Genomic DNA, 27,011 nt, shown 5'->3' on the forward strand with positions numbered 1-27,011 from the left:
GCGTATATTATATCATTGGTTACAAGTTCGATTCTCGCTCGGGATAGGTATTTTTATTTGTATAAATATTTATTCTTTCCCCACGGTGCACTCGCCTCCTTTTTTTAAATACCTGATAGCGATCGTTACTCATAGTAGGAAATATATCTGGAGTGAGCGGAGCTCTTCCTCCCACATCGAGAAAAAGGCCCCCAACAGTGGGATATTACAAGCTGAATCATGAATCGTGCCAATACTATCAAATCGAAGATTGTTTATTTTTAAGGAACAGATATTCTTGAGTTTTTTTGGTAATATACCTTAATTTAATCGTTACATGCTTATTTAAAGTATCAAATTAATTCATAACACAAACAAAATTTAAAAATATACACAATAATAGTGTGACGTCGAACATAAAGCACTGTCTTCAATGACGCGCAGTGTCAAGGTATCTTATCAGTAACTCTGCACTTTGTCCTCGTGATAACTTATAAGATAAACCCTTGAATATATTCTGATAGGGACGAAAAAATCTTAAGTGACACGCTGACTATTGTACTCGCATGTTGTTAATTTTCTACTAAATTAAACATTAATTTAAAACATTTAAAGTATAGTTTAATTTTAATGTGTATGTATAATCGTTTTACCTTTCGTTCGTTAATGAAATATGGTGCTGTACTGGAATGTCAAAATTTGTGTGAAAGATTTCTGTCAGGTACTTGTATTTTAATTTTATTTATTTTTTAATAAATTAATAAACTGTATAACAAACTTTAAAAACGATATTTTATTTTACTTTTATTATATGTGCGTGTGTGTTTTTAAAGGGTATTTTTATGCGAATTATCTGATAGATTAACTAATCATCTTGAAATACAATGTGTTGTGATTGGTATATACTGACAATACATTACATAAATATTTTATTACATAATTAGTTATGTTAATATTGAATTAATTTTGTAATAATCAAATAAAAAAATCCAAACTGGAAAATATAACTAGCATCTCGCCCCGGCTTCGCACGGGTATTTAACGTAAATTTCAAAATATTTATTTTCATATTTTTTTATATATATAAAGCCTACGTCACCCCTGTAGCTTCCCAATAGTAAAATAATTTTTTAAATCGGTTCAGTTGTTTCGGAGGCTATTCGATGCAAACAAACAATGAAATCTTTCCTCTTTATAATATTAGTATAAATAGTTAAATATGCCTGAATTAAACATACACCAAATAACATAATTCATGGAATCGCGGTATTTATGTAATTCTTTGAACTAGCGGTCACCCAAAGGTTGAAATTTGACCATAATTAAAAATTTAAATGAAAGAAAACCAATAAATTATGAAAAGAAACTTTTTAAAATTTTTTCAGTTTGACTACAGACTTTGACAATCAACAAAAGAGTATATATGCGTGTGTGTGTTAAATACATGGTAGTGTGTGTAATGTTTTTTTTATTGATTTAATATATTTTTATGCATAATTTAAAAAAAATATATAAGCATTTATTAAACTATAAGTGGGGGAAATTTCATAGTCCTCCGTCCGCGCAATTTTCGTAAAAAGTGGTACAAAGTTTTTGCATCACTTATTAATATCTTTAAATAGCAAAAACCTCTTTTTTGAGTCGAAACTTTGATTGATGACAATAATAATTACTATTATAATCTGTTAGTCATATCCTGACATTTCGAAGCCAATGTTTTATTTATTTAGAATTTCTCTTTGTTACTCCTAAGCTTATTAGTTACTGAGCGGTAAATAAAATCAACTTAGCTTTTACGATTTGTAACAACACTACAGACAATCTTTAATACATGTATATAATATTTTTTCTACATGGTAGAGTTTTTTCTTACTATCATTATCTTCATATATTATTAAGTGAGGTAGGTGTGTCGTCATGCTTTTATCATAACAAAAGTTAAATTCTATAAATATATCAACCATTGCAAGACATTAAAGTTTGTTGTATTACTGACTAGCTTCTGCCCGCGACTTCGTCCGCGTGAAATAGTTATTTTGAAACATTTTTCATTGGCACTCCGCTCCTATTGGTCTTAGCGTGATGATATATAGCCTATATCGTTAAATGGGCTATCTAAACCTGAAAGAATTTTTTAAATAGGATCAGTAGACCCTGAGATTAGCGCGTTCAAACAAACAAAGAAACTAACTCTTTAGCTTTATAATATTAGTATAGATTATAAATAACTTAACTATGGAAAAAATCTGAATTAATGTATATATTAAACATTAAATACGATTATGATTCAGTCTGTAACATCCCACTGCTGGGCATAGGCATAGGAAAGGCATAGGCTTCTTTCTCCATGTAGGAGAAGGATCGGAGCTTAATCCACCGCGCTGCTCCACTGCAGGTTGTTAGATACGTATAGATTTTAAGTTTTTTAGTATTATGTGTCAATAAAATTTTTATAATTATTTATTGATTCTTAAATATTGAAATAAGTTTAGTTGTTATATTTATTTTGATACAACAATACCTCACTCTACCTTTATTTTAAGTATAAGTTTTTTTTTTTTGTAATGTTAGTTGAAATCATTTAACCAAATTTTACGTTACAAGTAAAGAGAATGAAACGATTCGTTGGTAAGTTTTTTTTTTCTAAAAAGATGGTAAATTTAAATTTTATAATAACTTAATCAAGTTGTTACGATTTTTTGTTCATTTAATCTTTTGTTTGTCGATAACCTTTTATGGGTAAACTATTCTAGATAGCTTGTAGGGTCAATATTTATAAACACAAAGATAACCATCGCTAGTGATTTACACTGACTTTACTTGGTTATTCTGATTTTTTGTCGACGTATAAAATAAACAAAAAAGAAACCTAGAATAGAGTAATGAAATTAATTTTTTATAAATATAGTATGACTAATTTGTCCATTTACCTTTATATTATATACTTTAACTTGAAGATATATTAACACGTTACAGGACTAAGCTAACTAAATTTTAGATTCACTCTCGTTTTAAAGGAAAATCACTCATGAATGTCAAAATATGAACCTATAAATTTCATTAAAATTTCTTCAGAATGTAGCAAGTATGACACATATTTTAAATAGAAGTTCTGTATACCTGCGATAAATATAATAAAGTTGCCATATTATACCTTGTACGACATTCTTTAGCTGTTTATACAAAGGCTTGAATCGTCTCAACCGTTCTGTGACATTGTCATATGTTGTAGGTGTTTATTTATTAATGGATTAGTAATGATATAAGCGAGTTAGTAAGATGGCAATTCCGATTACATAATTCTATATTTAAATTTAAAATTCGAAGCGTGTTCCGCAGCTACTTCTGATTCAAAGTACCTTTCACGACCCTTCCTCGATTCATTGAATGATAATTCGATATTCAGTAATAAAGTATGAATTGTTAACTTTGCATGTTCGTGACTGGAAACGAAAGTGTGGTTTGTTTTGTTTGTATAAACTATTATTTTTTTGTAATTTACACATGTGAAAGGTGAATGCATGGTTTGTTAAGTAAATATTTTGAATTCTTAGCAGATATTTCAAAGTTATGATCTTGATTGGGTCTGTGAGCTTACAGTACGACATTTTTTAGCCTATATTAGCACGCTTTCGAAATAGAAACGGTATCTTCTGTTCTTCTCTGTCTGATACCACTATCCTTGTATGCTCTGGGCGTTTTCCGAATACAAAATATAGTGTATAATGTACAATCTCCAGTACAAATGTGTTTGTTGTGTCTGTTGTGTGTGTAATAATTTTTTTTATTTGTTAAATGACGATTCGAATGTGCTTTTGAAGCCTATTTCAATACAATACAAATATAATATAAGCCTTAAAGAAAGTGTCTTATTATCGAATTTTGATAAAATCACAATCACAAGGTTGTTTATTTAAAATTTGTTTATGTTTACGTTCGCTTATATTACATTGTAATCTTGGTTTGAGAAATATATTTATATTCATATGTCAAATGTACAGTATGTTATCATTTTTTTTATGTAAGTCCAAAATATTCATTCAAATGTAAACGTTCTTACGATAAAAATGTTAAGAGTTCAATAGTCTCTTATTTTTTTCTACTGAGAATGAAGTTTTTTTTTAGTAGCCCATTGGCGCAATTTGTATTAACCTTCCTTTCTGCTTTGGGGTAGTGGTTCCGATTTTCGTGCTGTCTGGTGTAATGTATATATTTATTTATTTAAGTACTAGCTTTTACCCGCGGCTTCGCTCGTCGAATTTTTTTTATATAAATAAAAGTATTTTATGTTATACTTCTAATACCTCCAAGAATATGTGTACAAAGTTTCGCGATGTTCGGTTAAGTAGTTTTCGCGTGAAAGCGTAACAAACAAACTTACATTCACATTTATAATATTAGTAGGGATTATTCGTACGTATATTTATCAAAAAAGTGGTCGATATATCAGTCGGCTGTTACCCATAACACAAGCATTAAATTGCTTACCTTAAGAACAGAAGGCCGTGTGTGTATGTTATATTTATTTATTATTTGTAATTAATGTGATATAACTATATAGAAAATTAACTTCCAAAGTAAATCATATACATATGTATATTTCATCATGTACACTCTAAGATACAACTTTAATGATAATTTATTCTTCTTCTCAAAGTTAATATACAAAAAAAATAAAAAATAAAAAATTAAAAACATTAACTTGTTATTATTCCCCAGTGAATGAAAATTTACCTCTAAACTCGTCGATGTCTTTTTTATGAACTAACAGTCATGCCGTTAAAAAACTTGCCCCTTTCCAATTAGTGTAATAAAATATAATTCTATTTGATGTTAAACATTACGTAAACATATGTTTCTAAGAATCGAACTAGAGATGTACAGATGACATTTATAATTTACGATCAAAATAGTTCCATGCAAATTTCACTTTTATCGTAAAAACATAAAGTCTAATTTACTATAGCAGTAAATAGTTTTATGCTCTTACATGATGCTACTGTGTATGTAAACAATTATATCACGAACCAAAGTTTTTCCCACGTGTTTCACGTCACTTATAAAGATGAGTTTGTGTGTGTAGATACCAGTGTGTGCGTTGTAGTTTTATAATTAGACTATGAATGAAGCGAATGTTATGACGTCACCATTTCTTGACTGATTCTGTGGTGGTAGTCTGGTTCTTGTACAATACATAACAGTAGTGTTGCGAGAGTAGTATGCTTATTATTAGTCTTTTTCTCAGTCAATAATGTGATAAATTTGAATTTTAAAACAGCCTGAAATGGAGCTATAGACATATATATATATATATATATATATATAATGCTGTGTGGCTATGGCACTAAAGAACATAGCCACCCCCTCTCTTCCCGTGGGTGTCGTAAGAGGCGACTGAGGGATAACAAAGTTTCACTACCACCTTGGAACTTATAAAGCCGACCGATGGCGGGATAACCATCCAACTGCTGGCTTTGAAATACGCAGGCCGAAGACGGGCACAGCCAGTCGGGGACAGTTCGATGCGACACAGCCAGCCCTGCCGTCACTAACCCGCCTTCCCAGCGTGGGCAAAATACATGAGTTCACGCCATTTTTGGCGCGAACACTTGTGGAGGCCTATGTCCAACAGTGGACTGCGATAGGCTGAAGTGAGTGAGTGATTGAAGTGAATTTAATAATTATACGATACTCAGAAATCGTTTTATACTTCTACACTGTCGCTAGGATCCTTTATGGGATTTTCAAGTATCACTCAGTTTTATTAATAACACATTACATGGATGTTTCGGAATACCCAGTTTGAATTATTAAATAATTACTTGAATATAAAATCAGATTACAACGTGAATTGATTTAATATATGCATTGTTTTTATGTTAGGGCTGGCAGTGCATAATAATCGTACCTAATTGAATTGTGTTGTTTTATTTATTGATTATTATCTTTAAGTTATTAATAGTTGACAGTAGTTGATATTTGTTTTTAAGTGTGATTTCTCTTTAATCAGATAGTTGTATAATCAAAATAAGGTAATGGATATACTAAGGTATGATAATAATATAATTCTATGAGATGCCTACATATATATATATACATACCATACATATCTACTCGTATATTCATCACTAGATACAGGAACCTATTTTTTAGTAATTTTAGTCACAAATATTTGCTGTAATGTCATAAAAGTTATCCGACCCTAAATTAAGTACCTACCAATTGATCTTAATTATTTTGAATATATTTTGTATATGAATAAGGGTAACAATGACATAATTAAAACAAACAATTATTTATCAATCAGATTAAAATTATGTTAAACAGTATAGTTTTCCACATCTCAAGTATTTGAGAATAAAATTATTATAAAAAAAATAATCATTTTTTTTCGTGTAGTAATTATTCAAAATAATTAAATAATTGATTTGTCGAATAATGAAATAGGAAGAACGAAACACTTCTCGTCAGTTATTAGCCCGCTTGACATAGAAGGCGGAAGGGAAAGGGTTGTGTTCAAATTACTTTTTCATTTCCACCCATTTCAACGTCATCGTTAATTAAACGGACACTGACGTAGACGGTATAGTATTGTTCAGATTACACTATTAAAGTTCGATATTAGTTTAGAGGCGTATTTCCCGGCGTGACGCAGGCCTTCATTGAATCAAAGGCTGTGTGCGCAAGCGCCGAGCTCAGTGGCTGTGTGATCTACTCGCCGTACACACGCGGTCATGGGCCAAAAAACAACGTAACCTCTACTCTAGTAACAATCGTCAGTCGCCGGTCTAGCCTAACCTCAAAATCCAACATGGCCGCAACAGAGGCTCAACACTGATACGACTGACATTTCGAGTGAGTGCGGAATTTTTGTTTAATAATAACAGTGATTGAACTGTTTACTACGTTGAAGAATGAATCTTGATGTGAGTTTATATTATACGATAGATAAGATATTTAGATTACAACCGGTTTAAAGTGTCGAATCTTTTATCAACTTCCTAGATCAATTTTCGTATTTACGTTAGTTTCTTGAGTATTATTAATAATTATAAATGTAATATTTTAGGTCTAATATCGAGACTGCATCCTTAGAAGTAAATATGTATTGTGTAGATGATTGGAAGTTGAAATCGAGGAATGAAGATAATAAATTTTGTATTCGCGCATAAAATAAATTTATTTCGAAGCTGGCGGGTTTTCCGGTAGTTTGTTTTTATTATTTTTAACATTTTATACTTATAGTTGTCGAAACATGTTGTAAACGCTTTACAAACTTTGTATAAGTGCCATAAAAAGAGTAAAGATCACGGTTAAGAACTTATCTTCGCTAAAAACTTTGTTGCAGAGAATTGTGAGTTTTACGACTTTGTAATAGATGTTGATTTCGTTTGAACTTTCCCCTGAAAAAGGTTGTTAGATGGTGCTATTCTGCCAAAACTAATGGGCAATTTAAGTTAATCTGTCTGAGACATCTCGTAACGAGACTCGTGTCTCTATTGTCGTATTATGTAAAAGAAAAAAGCTGAAACACTCGTGACTCTCTGGAACAACTACTTTGAAATTAACTTTTTTAGTTGCACTTAGCTCATTGACTTTTGTAACTTATAACATTTTCGGATACAATCGGTAGCTACCAGTAGATTTCTTTATTAAACTAAACTTGCTAGCTTAGTTGTTAGCTTAAAATTAATTGTAATATTTGTAGTTACAATATAACTATTTAAACGCGCCGTACATTTCAACTATATCCTACGGCTCGTTTGTGAAAACCCAAGGTCTCGTTGAAATCGTTCAGAAGGCTGAGTGCTGTCTGGTCACGCGTCTGTCTGTGCTGCTCGAAAATCGAGCACAATAGATGTGACGTCACAGTAAGACTTAGCTTTAACTTCTAGACGTCCGTTAAACTGGGGTCTTTAAACTGTACATAGGTAACACGTTTTGTGTCGGGTGATCTCGACACTCTCAGGGTTAACTAAGTTGAGCGCCTGTTTCACCAGTTATGGATAACGCTATTTGACGGATACGATATCCAACAGATAATTTTTTTGATTTATTATTCTTTTTAACCGACTTCAAAAAAGGAGGAGGTTACTCAATTCGACCGTATCTATATATATCTATATTTTAATGTATGATCGAGGATAACTTCCTCGTTTAGGAACCGATTTTGATAAGTCTTTTTTTGTTAGATAGGAGATATCCCAGGTGTAGTACCATGATAAGGAAACTAGGATCTGATGATATTATCCCAGAGAAATTGAGGGAAACACGAAAATCTGCATAACTTTTTACAGGGTGTACCGATTTTGATAATTTTTAATTTAATTGAAAGCTGATATTTATCATGTGGTCACATTTTAATTTCATCGAGATCTAATTACGACTTTTGGAGTAATCTTTGATAATGCGTATTTACTTGACTAATTTTTCGTCTACCTACGTTGTATTACTTACTTGTCGATATAATTGAAGTCGGTTTTTTTTCGTTTACCTGCAAACACAATTATTGACCATTGAGATTCATATTTCTATTCACAAATATGAACCTAAAATTAGTTGCTAACGCCCCATTCTACCTATTGCCGTGAAAGTCTAATCGTAAATTATTTGCAGGATAAACTATACCCACAAATGATAGACCAGGCCCTAAGTATTTTACATTCATAGCTTTAGAAATTTATAAAAGTAATTTTAAAATTGTGAGTCTAAACATACGCCGCTCATGTAGTTAATGAGATGCACAAGAATTTATTCCGCGTTGATTATGTTTATGCAGACCCAAAATGCTTCCATACATGCTGGTATGTCTAAAACTTCCGCATACCGGTCGCATTGATTAAATGTCCTAAAACATATTTTCTTCTAAATATTTACACTCACGCTGGTCACGCACAATATTTGATGCAAAAAAATGTCTCGCTTGATATAAGGTAGCTGTTTTTATGTAAATTTGTTAGCAATTATTAGCAATCCTGACTTCACACGTGTTAAACTTAGATTATAGACAGGTCGCGTCTCCTTGGCTTACGACCCAACCACTTAACTAAATAAATTTTCGGTTGTTAATTTTTTTAGCTGTTTTTCATAAAAAATTAAATAATCTGCATCTAATATCCAAGATAACTATTTTTATAAATATTAAAATAGAAATGCAGAATACAGTAATAGTTTGTGAGTCAGCCTTATGAATTAGTCATATACCATAGTAAACTAATCTCTCTTTTGAGGTGTAACTGTCTTAAACAATATAGGGTACTCATTAATATTTTAATTTCTTTGTAATTTTATTGTAAAAGATTTAAATATATTAAATTAAATATTAAATCTAGTGTAACATTAAAATAAATTTTCTAAATAACAGTGCATAATATTAAGTCAGCTTGTTTTAAAGAAGAAAGACGCAGACAGCCACTATATTCTTGTATATTAATTAGTATGAGCTAATGACGGCGATGATAACATTAAAATTAAAATCTAGTGCGAAATCTAAATAATTATTTAGTAGATATCATATATTTTTTCTAGATCGTGGGATTTATCCAAAAAATTGTGTTGATTTGTATTAATGATCCTGCATCACTAAAAATGTAATAATAATAATAATAATAATAATAATACTTTTTTATTTGCAACATGCACACAAATCAATAATACATATGCATTAAGCTAAACATTTAAATTATACAATAAGGATATCGCAAACCCGGTCTCAAGCTCGGCATATGCTGGCAGAGCTGTCAGCGCCGATCTTCCGCTTGAGCCGTCGGGTGACAACACGGTCGCACCAACACCACATACCATACAGAATCGGAATACAGAAAAAGAAACATGAAAATTAAATGGATATAGTGAAGTATACATGGGACTAATATATTATACGGCAAAGTGAAATACTCTGGACATTGAAAGGAATTTCGTTCTTATTCCGATACATTAGAGTACAATTCAGCTTTGTTTATATTTGAGTATGTAATTAAATTAACGAATAAAAAAATTTATATATTAAATTAAAAATGCATTATTTACACGTATTTTAGGTAATCAAAAGTTTGTAATTCATATTTTTTTTTAAATAAATAAATGCTTCACATTCAATGATCCCCATTTGGAATAGAGTTCTGTGTTCGGGACCGGAAACAGACGCAACAAACACAACAAATGTGTTTGTTGTTATTACAGATAATAATCGTAACGTTTAATTTTGAATTTAGACATACACGTGAATACTATTTTTTAATATCGTCGACTCCTGATTTAAATATGATTATGTAATTAAAACGTCGCATCGGATTTATGACCTTATAATAAGTAGAGCTTATAAATTAGCTTAGAATTCTTAATTTAGAAATAACTCGTTTTTTAATATATTTTTATTATGCAGTGACCGGAGGCGATTTATACTTGTCTAATTAATTTAGTTTTTAAGTAGTAGATCAGCAGTCGTTCGTTATACAAAAAGGACACGCCTTTTATATTTGAGTAGATATTGTATGTATAATATTTTGTAAGATCAAGTAATTTGAAAATGTTTTTTTTTTTTATAAATTTAATTATTAGTTATTTGCAATTGAACGTTAAACAAATAAAAATACATAATTATAGTGATATTGTCATTTCTGTTTATGATAACAGAACAGTGTTGTTTTATAAAACCTTTGATAACATGTTGAGTTTATGGAAAAGTTTACAGCTCATACCTACATGTAAATTAAAATTGAACTATAACTGTGGATTATTAGATTATAAATGATTGTTGCGTTAAACATTTTTGAGATTATTCAAACTTTATCGTCTCTATATTCGAAGCTAATGCAAACAGTCGCAAGCGTGACTCGTCTTTAAATAAAGCATGTAATTCTCGTATGCACGTTCTCACGTTGTACGAGGCAATTAGCAAGATGTCACATGGGAAAATCATTGTTCCTTTATTATTGATGCAGAGACATGATTACCTGGACCGACCGGTTAAACTTGCACTTACTTTTGAAGTTGAAATGGAATAAATCAGTTAGTAAGTCTAGAGCCAGGCTAGAGTTTGGAAGCGATGGGGTTATCGTTGTGGAAAGTGAGTTGCCAATAATTTATTTATAAAAAAATCAAATGTGTTTTGTTTACAAAAATCGTGCACGAAAAGTACGAGGTGATCATAAGCTGGATATAGGTTGTTTATAAGACCTTAGATATGAAACATGATCATCATTCATCATCATCATCATCTTAGCCTATCGCAGTCCACTGCTGGACATAGGTCGCCTCTCGTGTGTTTTGCTCATAGTCACCACGCTGGCACGCTGGGCAGGTGGGATGGTGACCGCAGGGCTGGCCTCGTCGCACCGAAGACACTGCTGCCCGTCTTCGGCCTATCTATTTCAAAGCCAGCAGTTGGATGGTTACCCCGCTATCGATCTGCTTTTTAAGTTCTAAGGTTGTAGTGTGTTATCTCTTAGTCGCCTCTTACGACAACCACGGGAAGAGAGGTGGTGGCTATATTCTAACTACCGTAGCCACACAGCATAACATGATAGATCTAGTTATTTAAATATTTCATTAAACATTAACAAGTATACTTTATTATTATTTTTTTTTTATCAGGCAATTATTTTATTTTATTAGTACTTGATAATGATGATCTTTTACTACCTACACCGAAGTATATGTGCTTACGTAATGTAGGCAAAATTAAAATGAATTCGTATACCCTACTGTACTACGGTAAAATTAAACGTTTTATTTTTAGCTCGCTTCATCTTAATGAGTAACTTCTAATTTAAGATTATATTGACGGTAAGATAAATAAACAGAACATTAAATGTAGAGAATGTTTTGTTTGAGACATCTGGTTCCACGTCATAGGCTAAACTTGACGCAAGTGATCAGCCTAATACTTTAGGATCTTGGCCTTCATATGGTTTCGACGAAGAAGCTTTATATAATATGCTCGAATAACATAAATAATTTAGAGATGTATACGCATAACTGCGTTTCTTTACCGATTTAATTAAAGTAATCGGTTAAACGTTTTTTTAAATAAGATTTTGACAATTCACATAATTTTTATTTTGCTGAATATGAAACTTAACTAAAGTCATCTAATTAGTGTCGTTATTTTCCATTGGTATGAATAAAGTATAAATGCGTAATACCTTCAAAAATCATATCAATTATGAAAATGTCTACATTTTTTAATAATTATTTTCTTTGTTAACAGATGCCACAGACGGTGCCTCGATCTGGGTGCAGCCCTCCATCGGCGTCCCAGGGTGAGAGAGCAGTACCGACATCTCCAGCCGACATACATCATCTCCTGCGCCTTCTCGGCGCCGAATCCCCTCCAGAACCCATGCTGCACTCCCCCCCAACACATATCAAACCACCGCCACCGTATCCAGAAGATAACAATTATCTTGAACGTCTATACGATTTTGAAGGCTACCCTACCCCGTCTCCCTCATCAGACGAAGGATCAATCCCAACAGTGGCGCTGCAACCTCCTTCCCCTTACAATTCCCTTCAATACTCCCCAATCTTCATCAAAGAGGAACCAAATAGATTATCAATTCCTGGGTTCGCGTCACCCTACCCGCTGTCACCGTCAGGTTCTTGCGTATCATACGGCAGTCAAAATCAGTACTCATCTCCTGTTCCGCAACACGAAGAATACATAGAAATCGAGGAACTTCTAAAAGAGAATCAAATATTACAAGAAAGTGTACAACAGAGTTATATAACACCTAAAATAGAAGTTGAGGAACCAAGAGATCATATTCTCCTGCGGTCGGCGCTCGAAGATACGTCATTCCAGAAGCGACTTAATTTGAGACCGATTCCATTGGAATTAGGAAGTGTCAAAATGGAGGAAAGTAGTGGTGGCGCTGCAGATGAAGCTTTGGTCGCACCTGATATAGATCGTGTGCTTACAATGGCTATAGAACAGTCTAAGCGAGATGTAGACAATACTTGCACAGTACTGGGCATATCACCAGGTGAGTCACGTATCTAACGCACTGACTATTAACATTAAAATACAATTCATACATATGTGAACGGTCCCGTAATAAAAATTCCTCTTCGATGTCTAACATGTGAGAATTTTCAATGTAATCACTACAACCTTTGACAGAAAAATTATTATGGATGACGTCACCGCTATGACAAGATGGTGAAAAAAAAAACAAGTATTTCCACGTAGATACCGCTCTAGCGACTATTTTAGCATATAACGATTATAAATAGATTCAAAGAATGTTATAAAAATGGTTGATTACGACATGAACTAACCATTTTAATAAATCGACTGTGGCGATTAACTAATCACGTCATAAATTTCGCGTAAATATGTTTGATTAATGCTGTTTTATTATTCTAGTTCGAAAATTTAACCACCAATATTATGATTAGTATAATATTATAATTAAAATTTTCTCAACAGATCCCATGCAATGGAGTAGTAGTGACGTCAAATCGTGGATAATGTTCACAGTTCAACATTTCAACTTGCCAATGGTACCTGCGGAATATTTTGCCATGGACGGCGCGGCGCTAATCGCACTCACAGAAGATGAATTTAACCAAAGGGCACCTCAAGTAAGATTTTTTAAACATAAATGCGGGCTATTTACTACTTATGCTTGAAATAAAAAATAAAAAAGCTGCTATTTTATATTCTGTGTGATGTAACACTAATCGATCATTCAATTTGTTTTTTTTTGTTTTATCATTAAATCGTATCACATAATCATTAAAATCTAATTACTATGTCTAGATGCATACATTCTAAAAGTTATGTGACAGCTAACAAGTACGTACATAATATACATAACAACAGTTATGTCACTGATAGTGACACAATTTCGTTGTCACTGATTACAACACTTGAAGGGCAAAAATGGATTTTTCGTAGAATTTTAAATTATAATTAATAATGATTAAATTAATACACGTGCCACGTGTAAGTCTTTCAGATTAGTAATTATTATTTTGATTGATGATTTGAATTATTTGCTCATGTATATACTAAGCCACTAACGTTACTCTATATTTACTCCCCTTTTTTTTCTTCTTTATTTGAATTTTACTGGTAATCGATTTTGCACACCTACAAACGTCTGCTCTTGTACGTCCTAAGGTTGGCTGGTAGATAATGCTTTTAGCATTAAGCTCGCCTTTTGTACAATTCTATAATGTATTGTGCAATAAAGTATTAATAAATAAATAAATAAATTATATTAAAACTAATTTATGAATGTCTTTTAAATATTATTTATTTATTACACAAAAAATTTAAAATTATCCGTAGCCTATGGGTTTATCTACCTCTCATAATTTAATGTCTCTTAAAATTAGGTACTTTATAAATAACAAGTTTTTTTTACAATGGAATTTTTGTTTAAGGTTTGTAATAAGAGTGTTTTTAGTATTGAAACTTTTGTCACATTTTTTCTTGTCACATTTTTAATTAAATCGCGCTAGGTGAATTTCAAAATGTATGATTAACAGTAATCCTCGTTAATCGATATAATATAACTGTTACAAGGTCTCAAACAAACTGTTTCTAGGAAATCAATGTGGAAGTAAAGTAAATTTGATTGTTTTAATCTCTTAAATAGGAGTTATAACACATTAAAAATTTAGATAAAATAATAATAATAATCTTTATTCATACAATGAAATGACATCGTCCTCCTGGTTTCTACCTTTATAAGTAATGATAAAGTTTATATTATTATAATTGTACAAGAAAAACAACACAGATTACTAGAATAGTTAAAATATTTATTTACACAAATAACCCAAAGGTCAAGTAAACGTTAAGTGCATCAGAATTTTATTAAAATCTAAAATGTTATTTATTTTGTTAACATTTCGCTTAACTTTGGAATAGTTTCAACCACGTGACCCTGGGGCCGCTAAAGGGTACTGATAATGGATCATAGTTCGAAACTCGTGGACGATAACGTGCTTATTTACACCTAAACATGTGTAAACAAAATATTTATTTAAAAACACACGATTTACACAAGATCAGTTTGTTGCTTTGTGATGCAATCTTTTCTCATCAATTCTTTTATTTTAAGTATGCTTTTTGACAACAAGTTTTGTAAGAAACAAAACGAACCTTTTTATTAATACTTTTCGTTAAATTTTTCTTTTGCAGTTTAAAGAAAATCCACCACATTATTATGAAAAAAGAAATAACAAAACCTTATTTCGCAACACTTTTTTTAATGTTAGTAAAATTATATTACTACATAAAATTTTTATGTATTTATATTTATTCAGTTATCAGTTATGTAAATTGTTTTTGTTTTAATGAAAATATATGCAATACTTTTTAGTAGTCTAATTTCAAGCCTTCGGTGTCGTATTCTGACACGGTTCGTTTAATGAGGAAATCCGTTTAGGAGCTCCGTTTATGCAACTTTTATGCAATAAGAAGTCAAATCTATTTGTAATTGCAATTCGGAAACCCCACACGCAAGTTTTCGTTTTTGAAACTTGTTTTACAGTCATTATTAGGAAATCATTACATTGTAACTGTTTGATTTAAATCGTGAATAGAATGACGTCAGTCGAAGACGCATTAGTTGATACTCGCGCTTTTTTTTCTCCGTTACATCTCGACGGCCTTGCCATGTTTGAACAATGGAAAGTAAGCCAAAGTACACCTGTTCTTTTTTTTTTCGAGTAAAAGAACCATTATATTAATAGAGAGGTCCATGGCTTGATGTTTAATTATTTTTATATAATTACTCTGTTGTTAAACAATAGGTGCTACTATTTGGATAGTAATAGGCAGCGATGTAAAGATTTAGTACTTGACTTATGTAACCCGATCGATTCGTGAACTTCGATAAGAAACTGTTTGGATCATTAAATATTTAAATCTGTAATAATATTACAAACAAAATTAACGTTTCATTTTACGGCTTCAATCAAAATTGACAATAATATTTATGACTTAATCCTACAAAAGTAAAAGTATTACAAATCACAAAAATAAATAGTAAAAATATATACTTTAAAGAAATTGTTTATATATAAAGTTCAATTCAATTCGTTAAATTTCTTAACAGACATTTATGCCTTTTTTTGGGTTGTAGGAAACTCATTACTAGGTACCTAATTCTGGCAATTATTAAGTTTCTGGTTATTATTATCTACTACTTATGCCACTAATTACAGAATTAATATACTCATTTTGTTCGCTTTAGATTAGTAGCAGTTTTATCCAGACTTGATCTAATCACTTGATGGTTGTCATCGTACGCGCGACTGCTCCGACTTTCTCCAAGGCCGATAGAACTTTCGCGACATTGCTTCTGATGTTTGCATACAAATCGTAACAGTTTGTTTTCAAATCATATAACGATGTAAACAACTAAATTACGTGCGATAAAGAAAGCCATTAATGTAAATATCTAAGAAATAAGACCGTTCGTGTATTGTGTTCATTTAAATATAAATTGGATATATAAAAATATTTATTTTATTAACTTAAAATAAATAAATAAGAGAAGCGAGAAAAAGAAGAACAGAGGTGTTTCTGTATCATTCGAAATCTCTCTGTCAACAATATCGAATTTAGGTATTTTTTATCAGTATAATTATAAATTTTGGTAGTCCTTATTATAATCTTAAAGAATATGTAATGATGATCTTATTTAGTTCTTAGGAGATCTTTATAGAATACGTGAAATTACACTTATTTTACAATTTATTGAAGTTTTTAATATATGAAAATACGTTTGGAACAGCAAAATGAACGTACCTATTCCGTTGTATAATAATAAAATCAACGATAACACGCACAAAGTCCAATAAGTTAATTATTCATTATATCGGATACATGTTATATATTTTTCTAAATTAAACATTATACATATTCGTTTTTATTACTCGTAATACATAAATGGTTTTCCATAAAAAAGCTTCAAATCTGATCTATGATTGACGTTTCGTAATAAACATCCATTAACGTCTGTTAACACACACAACAAATAACACACTTCTGAAAATATATCTTAAAATATTTCTCTTAAAACAACTGTGTATTGCGTCATTGATTTAACAAAATTCAATTGTTTAAGGCGGGAAGCACACTATATGCTCAACTCGAGATTTGGAAGGCGGCAAGACACGAGAGCTGGAGGGGCCAATGGGTGGAGAACGAACAGCCTTCGCCTACACCAGCCCCCCCTAGCTTGACATCACCTGAGGATATGAGTGATGGTACGTAAATATACATCTATTACATCGCTGCAATTTTTAACTGCTTTTCCTGAAGCAATGATAAAACAAACCACTAAAAGCGCTTTCTGGTCAAGGAATATCTATCCAAACCTGTAGTTACCTAAATTGTAATATATAATAAATAATAATTAATAAATATCTACACAATACACACACGGTCGTCTATTTCTAAAGCAACTTAATGCTTGTGTTATAGGTAACAGCCGACTGATATAGCTACATATATTTTTTTTTAGATAAATATACTTATAATACAAATACAATACAAATATACTTTATTGTACAACCAAAAACAATACAAATAAAATAAGAGAAAAAGAAACAAGCGAGAAATAATAATAATAATAATAACAAAAAAGGGACTGTACAAAAGGCGGTCTTATCGCTAAAGAGCGATCTCTTCCAGACAACCTTTAGAAAAAGGACATAAATAAGAATGAATAGTGTACTTTAAAATAATATATGTAAACACATATAATTATATAACTATACATACACTTAAATAGATATAGTTACAGGCATGAAACTACATATAAGAGTACATACATAAACATACATATACATACATACATACATACATACAATATAAACAACTAATAGATGTTATAAATATAAACGACAGAGTACAAGAGAAATATAGCACTAAATCAAAATATAAATTAATATAAATAATATAAATAATACATATATAAATATATAAATAAATATTTATATTACGCTCAGCCTCGGGGTGGGAATCGAACCCACAACCCTCAGAGCAGAAAGCAAGGTCACTACAAACTGCGCCAATGGGCTAGTCAATATATAAATATACAATATATATTTCTTCTTTTCTTTTTATTATTAGACTTTTGTACGTATAAGATAGCGTTCATTAAATTTTCATACACTCGTATATACTCGTACATATAAATTACACAAATATTTAACGAACACAATATTAAGTATCTCCGTTAATAAGATAAAACCAAACCACATAAATCTATTAAAAATATTATGACAAATAGTAAAATATTGAAACCTCTGGGACATTTAAAATTTTACGATTAGCGAGAAAACGACAGAAAATCACAGAGTCGATACTATGTAGCACGGCAATGCATCAGCTTGCATTGTGATCACCGTTAGCCGATCCGAGGACCTACATCGAGACAAACGAGTCGATGATATATGCCCTAGTGCAGCTATACGTTAGACCTATTCACTACTTTACGAGGGAATTGACGACAGACGTAAATGGGACAAACATCTTATTGATAATGCGCCAGTCTTCAAAATTATCTTGAACTATGAAATAATTTAACATAATGCGGTACTAAAAACCAAGTATCGAAATTATACCATATATTTTATTAGTAACCAATCGTATCCTTATATATTTGAAATAGGGGTTGGAATAAATAAATATCTCATCCATAGTTTTCAATGTCAGTTTACGAATTTCATTCTATGAAATGTGCAGGGCGTCTAAGATATGTTACATTTACTGAACGGACATATCAGAAATGTTTGTAGATAGTTATAAAAAAAAGTATTGATAGTGGCACAGGAAACAGTTACGATCAATTATCTCTAGAGCATTCAGCATTCCAAACAATGTGTGGGCCATACTTTACAATGTAGCTACACAACGCTATAAACGACAGTTTGTTTAGGTAAAAACATAAAATTGGATACGTGTTTGTGTAAACGAGAATAATTGTTAAATACATTGCCGCGTAAACGAATTTTAAAATTATCGCACGATTCAGACCGATTAATGGAATTTAAAGTATTTTAAATTATAAAACGTTAAACTACAGTTAGACTATCAATCGCGTGGTCAATGAGTTCTATTTCTTACACGACACAATCCCTTATATGTCAAGTCGGGTTTTTATATCATTTCCCGAAGACCTACGAAGACCTAGTTACCGATAGTGCTGTTGGACTCGCAAGGTCGAATATGTATTAGTCAAGATTAAACCGACACAAGACTATAAAAATTTATAAACACCAATTGATAGATTATCTTTGATCTAGAATGTGGCAGGAAGGCGTTATTATCGCTATAATTTTTTTGCGACATTGAGTATAATGAGGTAGAAGATGGGCAGGTTTTTATTAGTGAACGTTACGATATATTTATATAGTTGGTGATATCTCGTGATATCATCTTTTAATCAAGCGAATCGTGTTACAGATCTAGATTTCTCTTCTGATTATATAAATATCCAGAAAATTTATATCTATGACAGACTTTTTTCAACAAAATTATAACGTCTAAGAACGAGATGGTTAGCACAAACCAAATTATCAAGCATTCCAATTTACTGTGACTATAGACACGAGGTACAGAACAATCTTTAGATATATTAGTTCATCATCAACATCATCATCAGTGCCCATAGTCACCACGCTGGGCAGGCGGGTTGGTGACCGCAGGGCTGGCTTTGTCGCACCTAAGACGCTGCTGCCCGTCTTCGGCCTGTGTGTTTCAAAGCCAGCAACCAAATATTCGCACATCGTGGTTCGTAATAGATTTACTGAGCGAATATAACTTTTTCGCGCCGTATACTAGTCTAGATCTTGTAAACAAATATTCAATTCAAACAAAATACGCTGTTCCTATATATCACTCGTATCTTTAAATAGAATCTCAGAAACTGTTTACAGCGAATCTTGCACTGTCTGTCTGTTTACACGTCCTATATCAAAGGTCGTTTATTTTAAAATAGTTTGAATAATAAAGAATATTACAGTTTAAGTAAGTAACATAGTTTGAATAGTAAAGAATATTCTTACTAAACTATATAGTTTAAGTAACATTTCTTTGATTGTAACTGAGAGACATATGAACTGATTTTAAAAGTTGCATATGTTCACGTGTACACTAGCACTATTCAGGAGTAAAATAAGCTTTATAATAACATGCTACGACTTAAATAGCGAAACACTTTTTATAAATATTAATTCAACCGTCCCACTAGGACTGCACAAAACCCCCAGACCATGGCAGACACCTGTATGGCCAATACAAATGTTTGTCATGTGCGGGGATCGAACCCGCAACCGCCAGCGCAACAGGTACAATCCATGGCTGTGACCTCTGCGCCAACACGGCGTGCCTCGGAGAGCACGTGAAGCAGTCGGTCCCGGTTGTTATCATGTACACCTGATAGCGATCGTTACTCATAGTAGGGAATATATCCGCCAACCCGCATTGGAGCAGCGTGGTGGATTAAGCTCTGGTCCTTCTCCTGCATGGGAAAAGAGGCCTATTCCCAGTAGTGGGATATTACAGGCTGAAGCGAATTCAACCGTTTTTTTTGTCCTCTTATAATTTAAATTGTTCGTAATTATTTTATCTTAAGTAATGTAATGTGTTCATGGCTCACAGTAATTTTTTGTTGTATTGTTATTCAAAGCCAATATTATTTTAAAGCTAGTGCTTGATATTCAAACTAATTAACTATTCGATTTAACATGACAAGTATTTAATTGGTACTTTTATATGGTTATATATTCACAATGAACAGAGTAATAAAATTCAATTGAGTATGATAAGTACACGGAACTCGTCACAACTATGATAGAAATATAAGCTTGAAAATTTAACAAATTAGTTTATTAATTTGTCGTTAACATAAGTTAAGTCTTTACATATAAGAGGTACAAATTTTCACTACTAATGTTGTAATTAAATGTGTTTATATTATGTGTTTATATTATCATTAATATGGGATTAAGCTCTGACCCTTCTCCTATATAGAGAAATAGGCTAGCAGTGGGATTTTAAAGGCTGATTCAATCAAATCAATCGGTGCTATTAAGAAAAGGATCTATCTAAAGAAATTTCCTAAAATAACACATTTCTTTCATTATTTTCCTATTTATTCTTTACCAAGAGAGTGTTTCATCATCGTATGACGTATTACGCTACCTTCTTATATAATGTTGTGTAACTAAAAGGTACTTAATTATTGACGAAGATTGAGATTAAGCGTCTATAAAACATTAATTAACTGTTATAAGTGCATTTCATAATTTATAGTGCATTTGATCTATATATAATATTTAATTGATGTAACTTTAAATAAAAGTTTATGGTGAAAAAAACAATAATTGAAATCTTGATTTAAAGTACCTAGATGATAACATATTTGTAACATCGAGACATATATTTCAATAATTCTAATTACTTTATTACAACTGCCTTAGACCAAAATAACTGTTGTCTGGGCGTGTTCTTTAACATGGCCAAAGCTTTCGACACTGTTTCGGTACATATTCTAGTCAAAAAACTTGACGGACTGGAAATAAGATGATTAGAATTAGAATAGTTTATCAGCTACTTGTCAGCGCGAAATCAGCGTGAAAGTGTAGGTGTAGCTGTTAGCAAAAAGGTATCCATTGAATTCGGCGTGCCACAAGGAAGCGTCCGTCGCCCTAAACTATTCCTCGTCTACATAAACGATATAATTTATGCAATACAAGGAAAAGAAAACATTATGCTGATGATCCAGCGATAATTTTAAGAAACTACATGGGAATAAACTTACAAAGCGGCAGAGAAAGAATTCTCAAATATAGCAGATGGATTTTTAAAAACTTACTTACCCTTAAATCTTAATATAAGAAATAACATAGCCTTTCATTAAACTTGTTATTGTCAAACAAAAGCACGCACAGTCAATATAAAATATTTGAGTATTACAATTGACGAAAGATTTTTCTACAAAAACCACAAAATATCTAGCACCGAGCAGTCGCAAAATTAACTATGTGTTCAAGTCCTCCAGACACTCGGCTCTAGAAAATCTTACGTTGGATGATTACAAGGCTCTTTGTCAATACTTTATCATTTACTGTATAACAGTTTGGGGTGGTGCCCTTTTAAACCACTATGATTGGAATCGAGATAACTCAAATGTCAATTTTCTGCTTCGTAAACCCTTCATGTATAGTTCAGACTTTCTATAGAGACTGAGTTGTTGAGAATTAGTCATCTGTTCATTCTAAGAGGTATCATGTCTATGCATAAACTTGCTGTAGCTCATCATCAGATCACGAGCACCGTCAAAAACAGCGAATGTATTGAATCTCAGTTCCATCTTCGCATACAACCTTTGCAAGATGTCACTTGTATTACCTTTTACCCCGTCTATATAACTATAGTAAATAAAAAAAAATCTCTCTACTCGAAGACTTAACAAGAATTTGAACGTTGGCTTTTGGGTTAGATTATATACACACACTAAACTTACTATTAAAAGAAAACTGAAATCACACACACACACACACACATACACACACACATACACACACACACATACACACACACACATACACACACACACATACACACACACACACACACACACACACACACAAACACACACAACGATAATTGTTTACATAATGTTGTTATTACTTAGTTTAGTTTGATAGATTAGTGTTTAGTGCAAAGGCCAATAGTAATAGGTTTCGTTATATACTTTATTGGCAATTATTATTATTATTATAACACTCTAAAGAAAGTATATAATCTCTATAAATTCATTTACATTTATATATTTCTTGTACTAGTCTATTACTGGAGCAATATAATGAAAGATATTTTTTTAACAGATGAGGACTCAGAATCGCCCGGTACCAGTGCAACTCAAGGTGGAGGCAAAGTGAAGACTGGCAGCACACATATACACCTCTGGCAGTTCCTTAAAGAGCTTCTGGCTTCACCCCACATACACGGGTCCGCGATACGGTGGTTAGACCGAAGTAAGTGTCTTGGAAATATTTTTTCAGTTATCTTTAATTTTCTTTACGTTATCCACGAGGATAATTTAATTTATTTAAATTAAATTTTACTGATAATGACCAACATCTACGTGACACACATGTACTTAGGAACAAACATTTGATATTGCGTTACATAATACAGAGGTAAATGAAATAGGTGTTGAAGTTCTAATAGAGTTACCTCAATAAAATGTGTGTTGCGATGTTAAAGGTCCCTCTTCGACTATAAAAAGCTATCCATAACTCGACTCTGATGAATTTCGCAGATATTATTTTATATTTTGCTATAAAAGAGTAAAGCATTCTCTCGTAAATTTTCAAGTTATAATCGAGGAAATTATCTTTTTTTACTATGCTTTCTGATTCTAGCTTTAATCGTATATAACTTTTTATTGTCTATAATTCTCATAACGCAGTTAACAGTTTCTTACTAAATTACGATAAGGTAAATTCTTTATTAGTAAGAAAAAAATACTGATTTTGATCGTATAGGTCTTATATCTCTACTACAGAAGCTTTCATACTAAAAAAAAAAAAAGAAATTAAAAATTATTTTTAAATTTCTAAATTTTAATCATCCGATTTTTATTTGTTATTATTTTTATAATAAATACGAAACATTTAATTGAAATAATAAATTCACTCAAAGTGCAATCACGATAAATTCATTCATGTAGGCAGAATAATGATTAGTTATAATTTGCATGAACTATTAGTTCTATGGAAGAATAATTAAATGCGATGCTAGTTGAAATTCTTAATAAACTATCACATTCTACGTGGATTTTCTTTGAACAGAATAATTTAACTTCATTTATGCAATACAGCAATAAATTCTAGTGCTTTCTGTTTCCTTTTAAAAGTAGATCCTTGTTTAACTTGATTTCGTTCTTAGTTTGTGGTTCTGTTACAATATAAAAAAAAGGAATAATCACTTGTCTGGAGAAACAAGATTTGCTTAAACATATAGATTCATTAACAAGTATTCAGAAATTATTTGTTTTTATAAACAGTATTAGGTTCGTTATAAAATTAATTATTATCGATTCAATTATAGGACAGTTTATTTCATAACTTATGATTACACGTGACCTTTAAATATTCCAATCAATGTTGATTAGTTATACATTCCTCTATTATAATTTGTTCTTTTTTATAATTGATATACCTAATGTAAATATGTCATTTTTTTGGAACTTTTGAAATGACGTAATAAAATCCAAAAAAAATATAAGATTTTAGCACGTCGATAAACGTAAAATAGAATTTGACAATCTTCCAAAATCGATTTTATCATAATGTAATTGAATGTTATTATTCTTAATAAAAATTTGCATCATAAAAATATCAATTAAAATAATCATTTTAAACTTAGTCGTAATCAATTATGTCCATATAAAATTAAAACGGCACGTTTTATCGCGTTCGCGTCTTAGTTTCCTTTGTTTCGCTTTGTTTCCAAGTCGATAATAATAATGGCAGCAATTTACTGATATCTTTTAATTGGTCAAAGGCACGGAAACGAGTCGCATCAGTCGTTAATATTCCATGTGTTGCTGAAGCTTCGGTATCGCATGCTTTTGTTTAACCTTTTTTATATATAAATAATAGGTCTGTTGTTTCTGTGACTGATTTTGTAACTTGTTTTGTTCTAGAGTCGACTTTAGATTGTTTTTGTTAGATTATATGTTATTTCTACTCCGCATCTATTAGCCTCACAGATAACCTATCACCTTCCTCAGTTAATATATTTATTGGTTCGCTCCTGCGTTAGTTACACTAGTATGAATTGATTCTTAAAACGTCTGCTAACATTAGATGTGTATCATGATCTATCGTTCCCAGTACTGACACTGGATATTCCTTACATGGTCCGGTTCAAGCGAAGTCGTTGGTATTAACTATGTGTTCTTACGTTTTATATCTCTTAAAAAATCCATAGCGACATTCTCAATCCAAGGTGAGCGAGCCATTTACTCGCCCTGTGTTAGGTACTCTATAAAGTACTCAAAAGGTTAGTTTTCTGCTTCGTGACTGAATCTATATATTTTATCGATACATTGTCTAGATTTACGGCTATTATTATTAACACGTCTATTTTTGGTATTAAGGTGTGTATTGTGGTAATTTTAGTTGTATCGATTATACGGAATAAACTGAGATATTTATTAGAATAGGATTCTGATTTGTCCTTCGTGCATTCTAGGTCATTGAGTTATAACGATACACTAAATTTACATAATAAACATTATCGTTATTGTGGCTTATGTTCCATTTATTATTGATTTATTCGGGTCATTAAAAATTGGCTTTTATCCAAAAACTTCTTCTTCGAAAGTAAATTTACCTCAGTCTGATAACGTACTGTACACTTGTTTCCAAAAAACAATAGCCTTATTACCATACTCTATCTATATAACGTTGGTTAATTCATGTCATGTTCCGCAGGTAACGGAGTATTCAAAATTGAAGATTCAGTCCGTGTAGCCAGGTTGTGGGGCAAGAGAAAAAACAGACCTGCTATGAACTACGACAAACTGTCCAGGAGTATACGACAGTATTACAAAAAAGGCATCATGAAGAAAACCGAGAGGAGTCAGAGGCTCGTTTACCAATTTTGTCATCCGTACTCCTTATAGGCACAACGAAATAACTTAGTATAAGTTATTTGTAAATATTTATTGTAAATAAGGACGTGTGAGAGCCGCGGTAATGCGGACAAAATGGCGACTGGTTGTCTTTTGCGACATAAAGCAAAATTCGACGCAGTTTTTGAGTTTGTCGATGTTCTAACAGCATCTCGATGAGCAAGTTAGCGCTCGGAGATGTGATTAAAATGTCGATCAACGCTCCTCCATACAATTCGGGAAAGGTAATTTTCTCTGGAATTCTATTGGATGGAGATAACGTACGAGCTAGTTTTAAGTTCTCTTTTACCGGCGATTAGGCGACGATCATCGATTGTTCGATTAATCAATCTCTATGATTGATATTCGTTCGTCAGTCGAAAGCTGGTAATTTTTATCCCATATATCTATGATATATTTCTAGTACGTTCTATGAACTTATAGGTAAGTAAGCGATGTAAATAATTACGTTCGTTGTTTAAAAAAAATAGAGCATAAGCTCGTGTTATCGTTTAATATTATGAAGAGGTAATTCTCATTTAATTTTATAATTATTTATAAAAGTTTTATGATAATCGAGATTAATTGTTTTATATTATAATTTTATATTTTAAGCGACGTTTGACGTTTGCTTCGTTTTAAGATGTAACTCGTTAGTTGTTAATGATTTTTATTCGTGTATGAACACGTGGGACACTTGCAATGTAGGTGTAGTTAGCTAGATTAAAGTCAAGACGGTTCAGTTTGAACTTTGGAAAAAAAAATTGAAAAATTTTGTGCCAAATAGACATTTAATTCTCCGTATTTATTCGGGACAAAATAATAATTTTATCGGTAGCCCGATGTAAAATTGTAAAAACGTAAATAATATAAAATGGTGTTGGGTTAATAGGGTTGTAGGTTAAGATAATAAATTAAGAATGCGACGCAGTTAGCGTACATATTAATGTTATTGGACCAAACTAATGTAGATTTTATGAATCATGTTATATTACGTTGCATCAAAATAAATGGCCATTTATATAAGAGCTACTTTTATTTTTAACCCTACTTCTGTGAAAAAATAAGATCAAGATGTTATGTATAAGAGTAATAAAAATTTGTTTATTAAAAAAAAACACATCATTTAATTTATTCAATCATGAGATTGGTTGGTAATATAATAATACGAAAATAAAAAATAAGATTAATTCAAAGCATCAAGCATAGTCAGTTTAACTATAACCAAAAATAATTAGAGAACAAAAACCAAATGAAAGTTTGCATAGTTACTAAAAATAGGTTCTGAATAACTGTTACATTAAGAACATCTCTAACTAAGGTATGACATATGCATATTATTTTGGTACGGGTTGCATCACGTTGCGCAAA

General features: G+C 31.5%; 1 protein-coding gene across 1 annotated transcript; it reads left to right on the forward strand.

Annotated features, from left to right (window-relative positions):
• The first annotated feature begins 12,190 nt into the window (after positions 1 to 12,190).
• LOC123670328 (DNA-binding protein D-ETS-4) lies at positions 12,191 to 26,666 on the forward strand. The gene is made up of 5 exons (XM_045603829.1): positions 12,191 to 12,965; positions 13,412 to 13,566; positions 17,070 to 17,211; positions 22,843 to 22,992; positions 25,462 to 26,666. The coding sequence occupies exons 1-5, from the start codon at positions 12,191 to 12,193 to the stop codon at positions 25,650 to 25,652; spliced, it is 1,413 nt and encodes a 470-aa protein (XP_045459785.1). The 3' UTR covers positions 25,653 to 26,666.
• The last annotated feature ends 345 nt before the right edge of the window (positions 26,667 to 27,011 follow it).

The sequence above is a fragment of the Melitaea cinxia genome, chromosome 4, assembly GCF_905220565.1.
Source record: "Melitaea cinxia chromosome 4, ilMelCinx1.1, whole genome shotgun sequence".
In the NCBI taxonomy this organism is placed as follows: Eukaryota; Metazoa; Arthropoda; class Insecta; order Lepidoptera; family Nymphalidae; genus Melitaea; species Melitaea cinxia.

Bases quoted from the DNA above. Each gene is read 5' to 3' on its own strand.
- LOC123670328 (XM_045603829.1), top strand. From the start codon at position 12,191: ATGCCACAGACGGTGCCTCGATCTGGGTGCAGCCCTCCATCGGCGTCC. The intron at 17,212-22,842 runs GTACGTAAATAT...TTTTTTTAACAG, and splicing joins ACCTGAGGATATGAGTGATG to ATGAGGACTCAGAATCGCCC. The intron at 22,993-25,461 runs GTAAGTGTCTTG...CATGTTCCGCAG, and splicing joins GATACGGTGGTTAGACCGAA to GTAACGGAGTATTCAAAATT.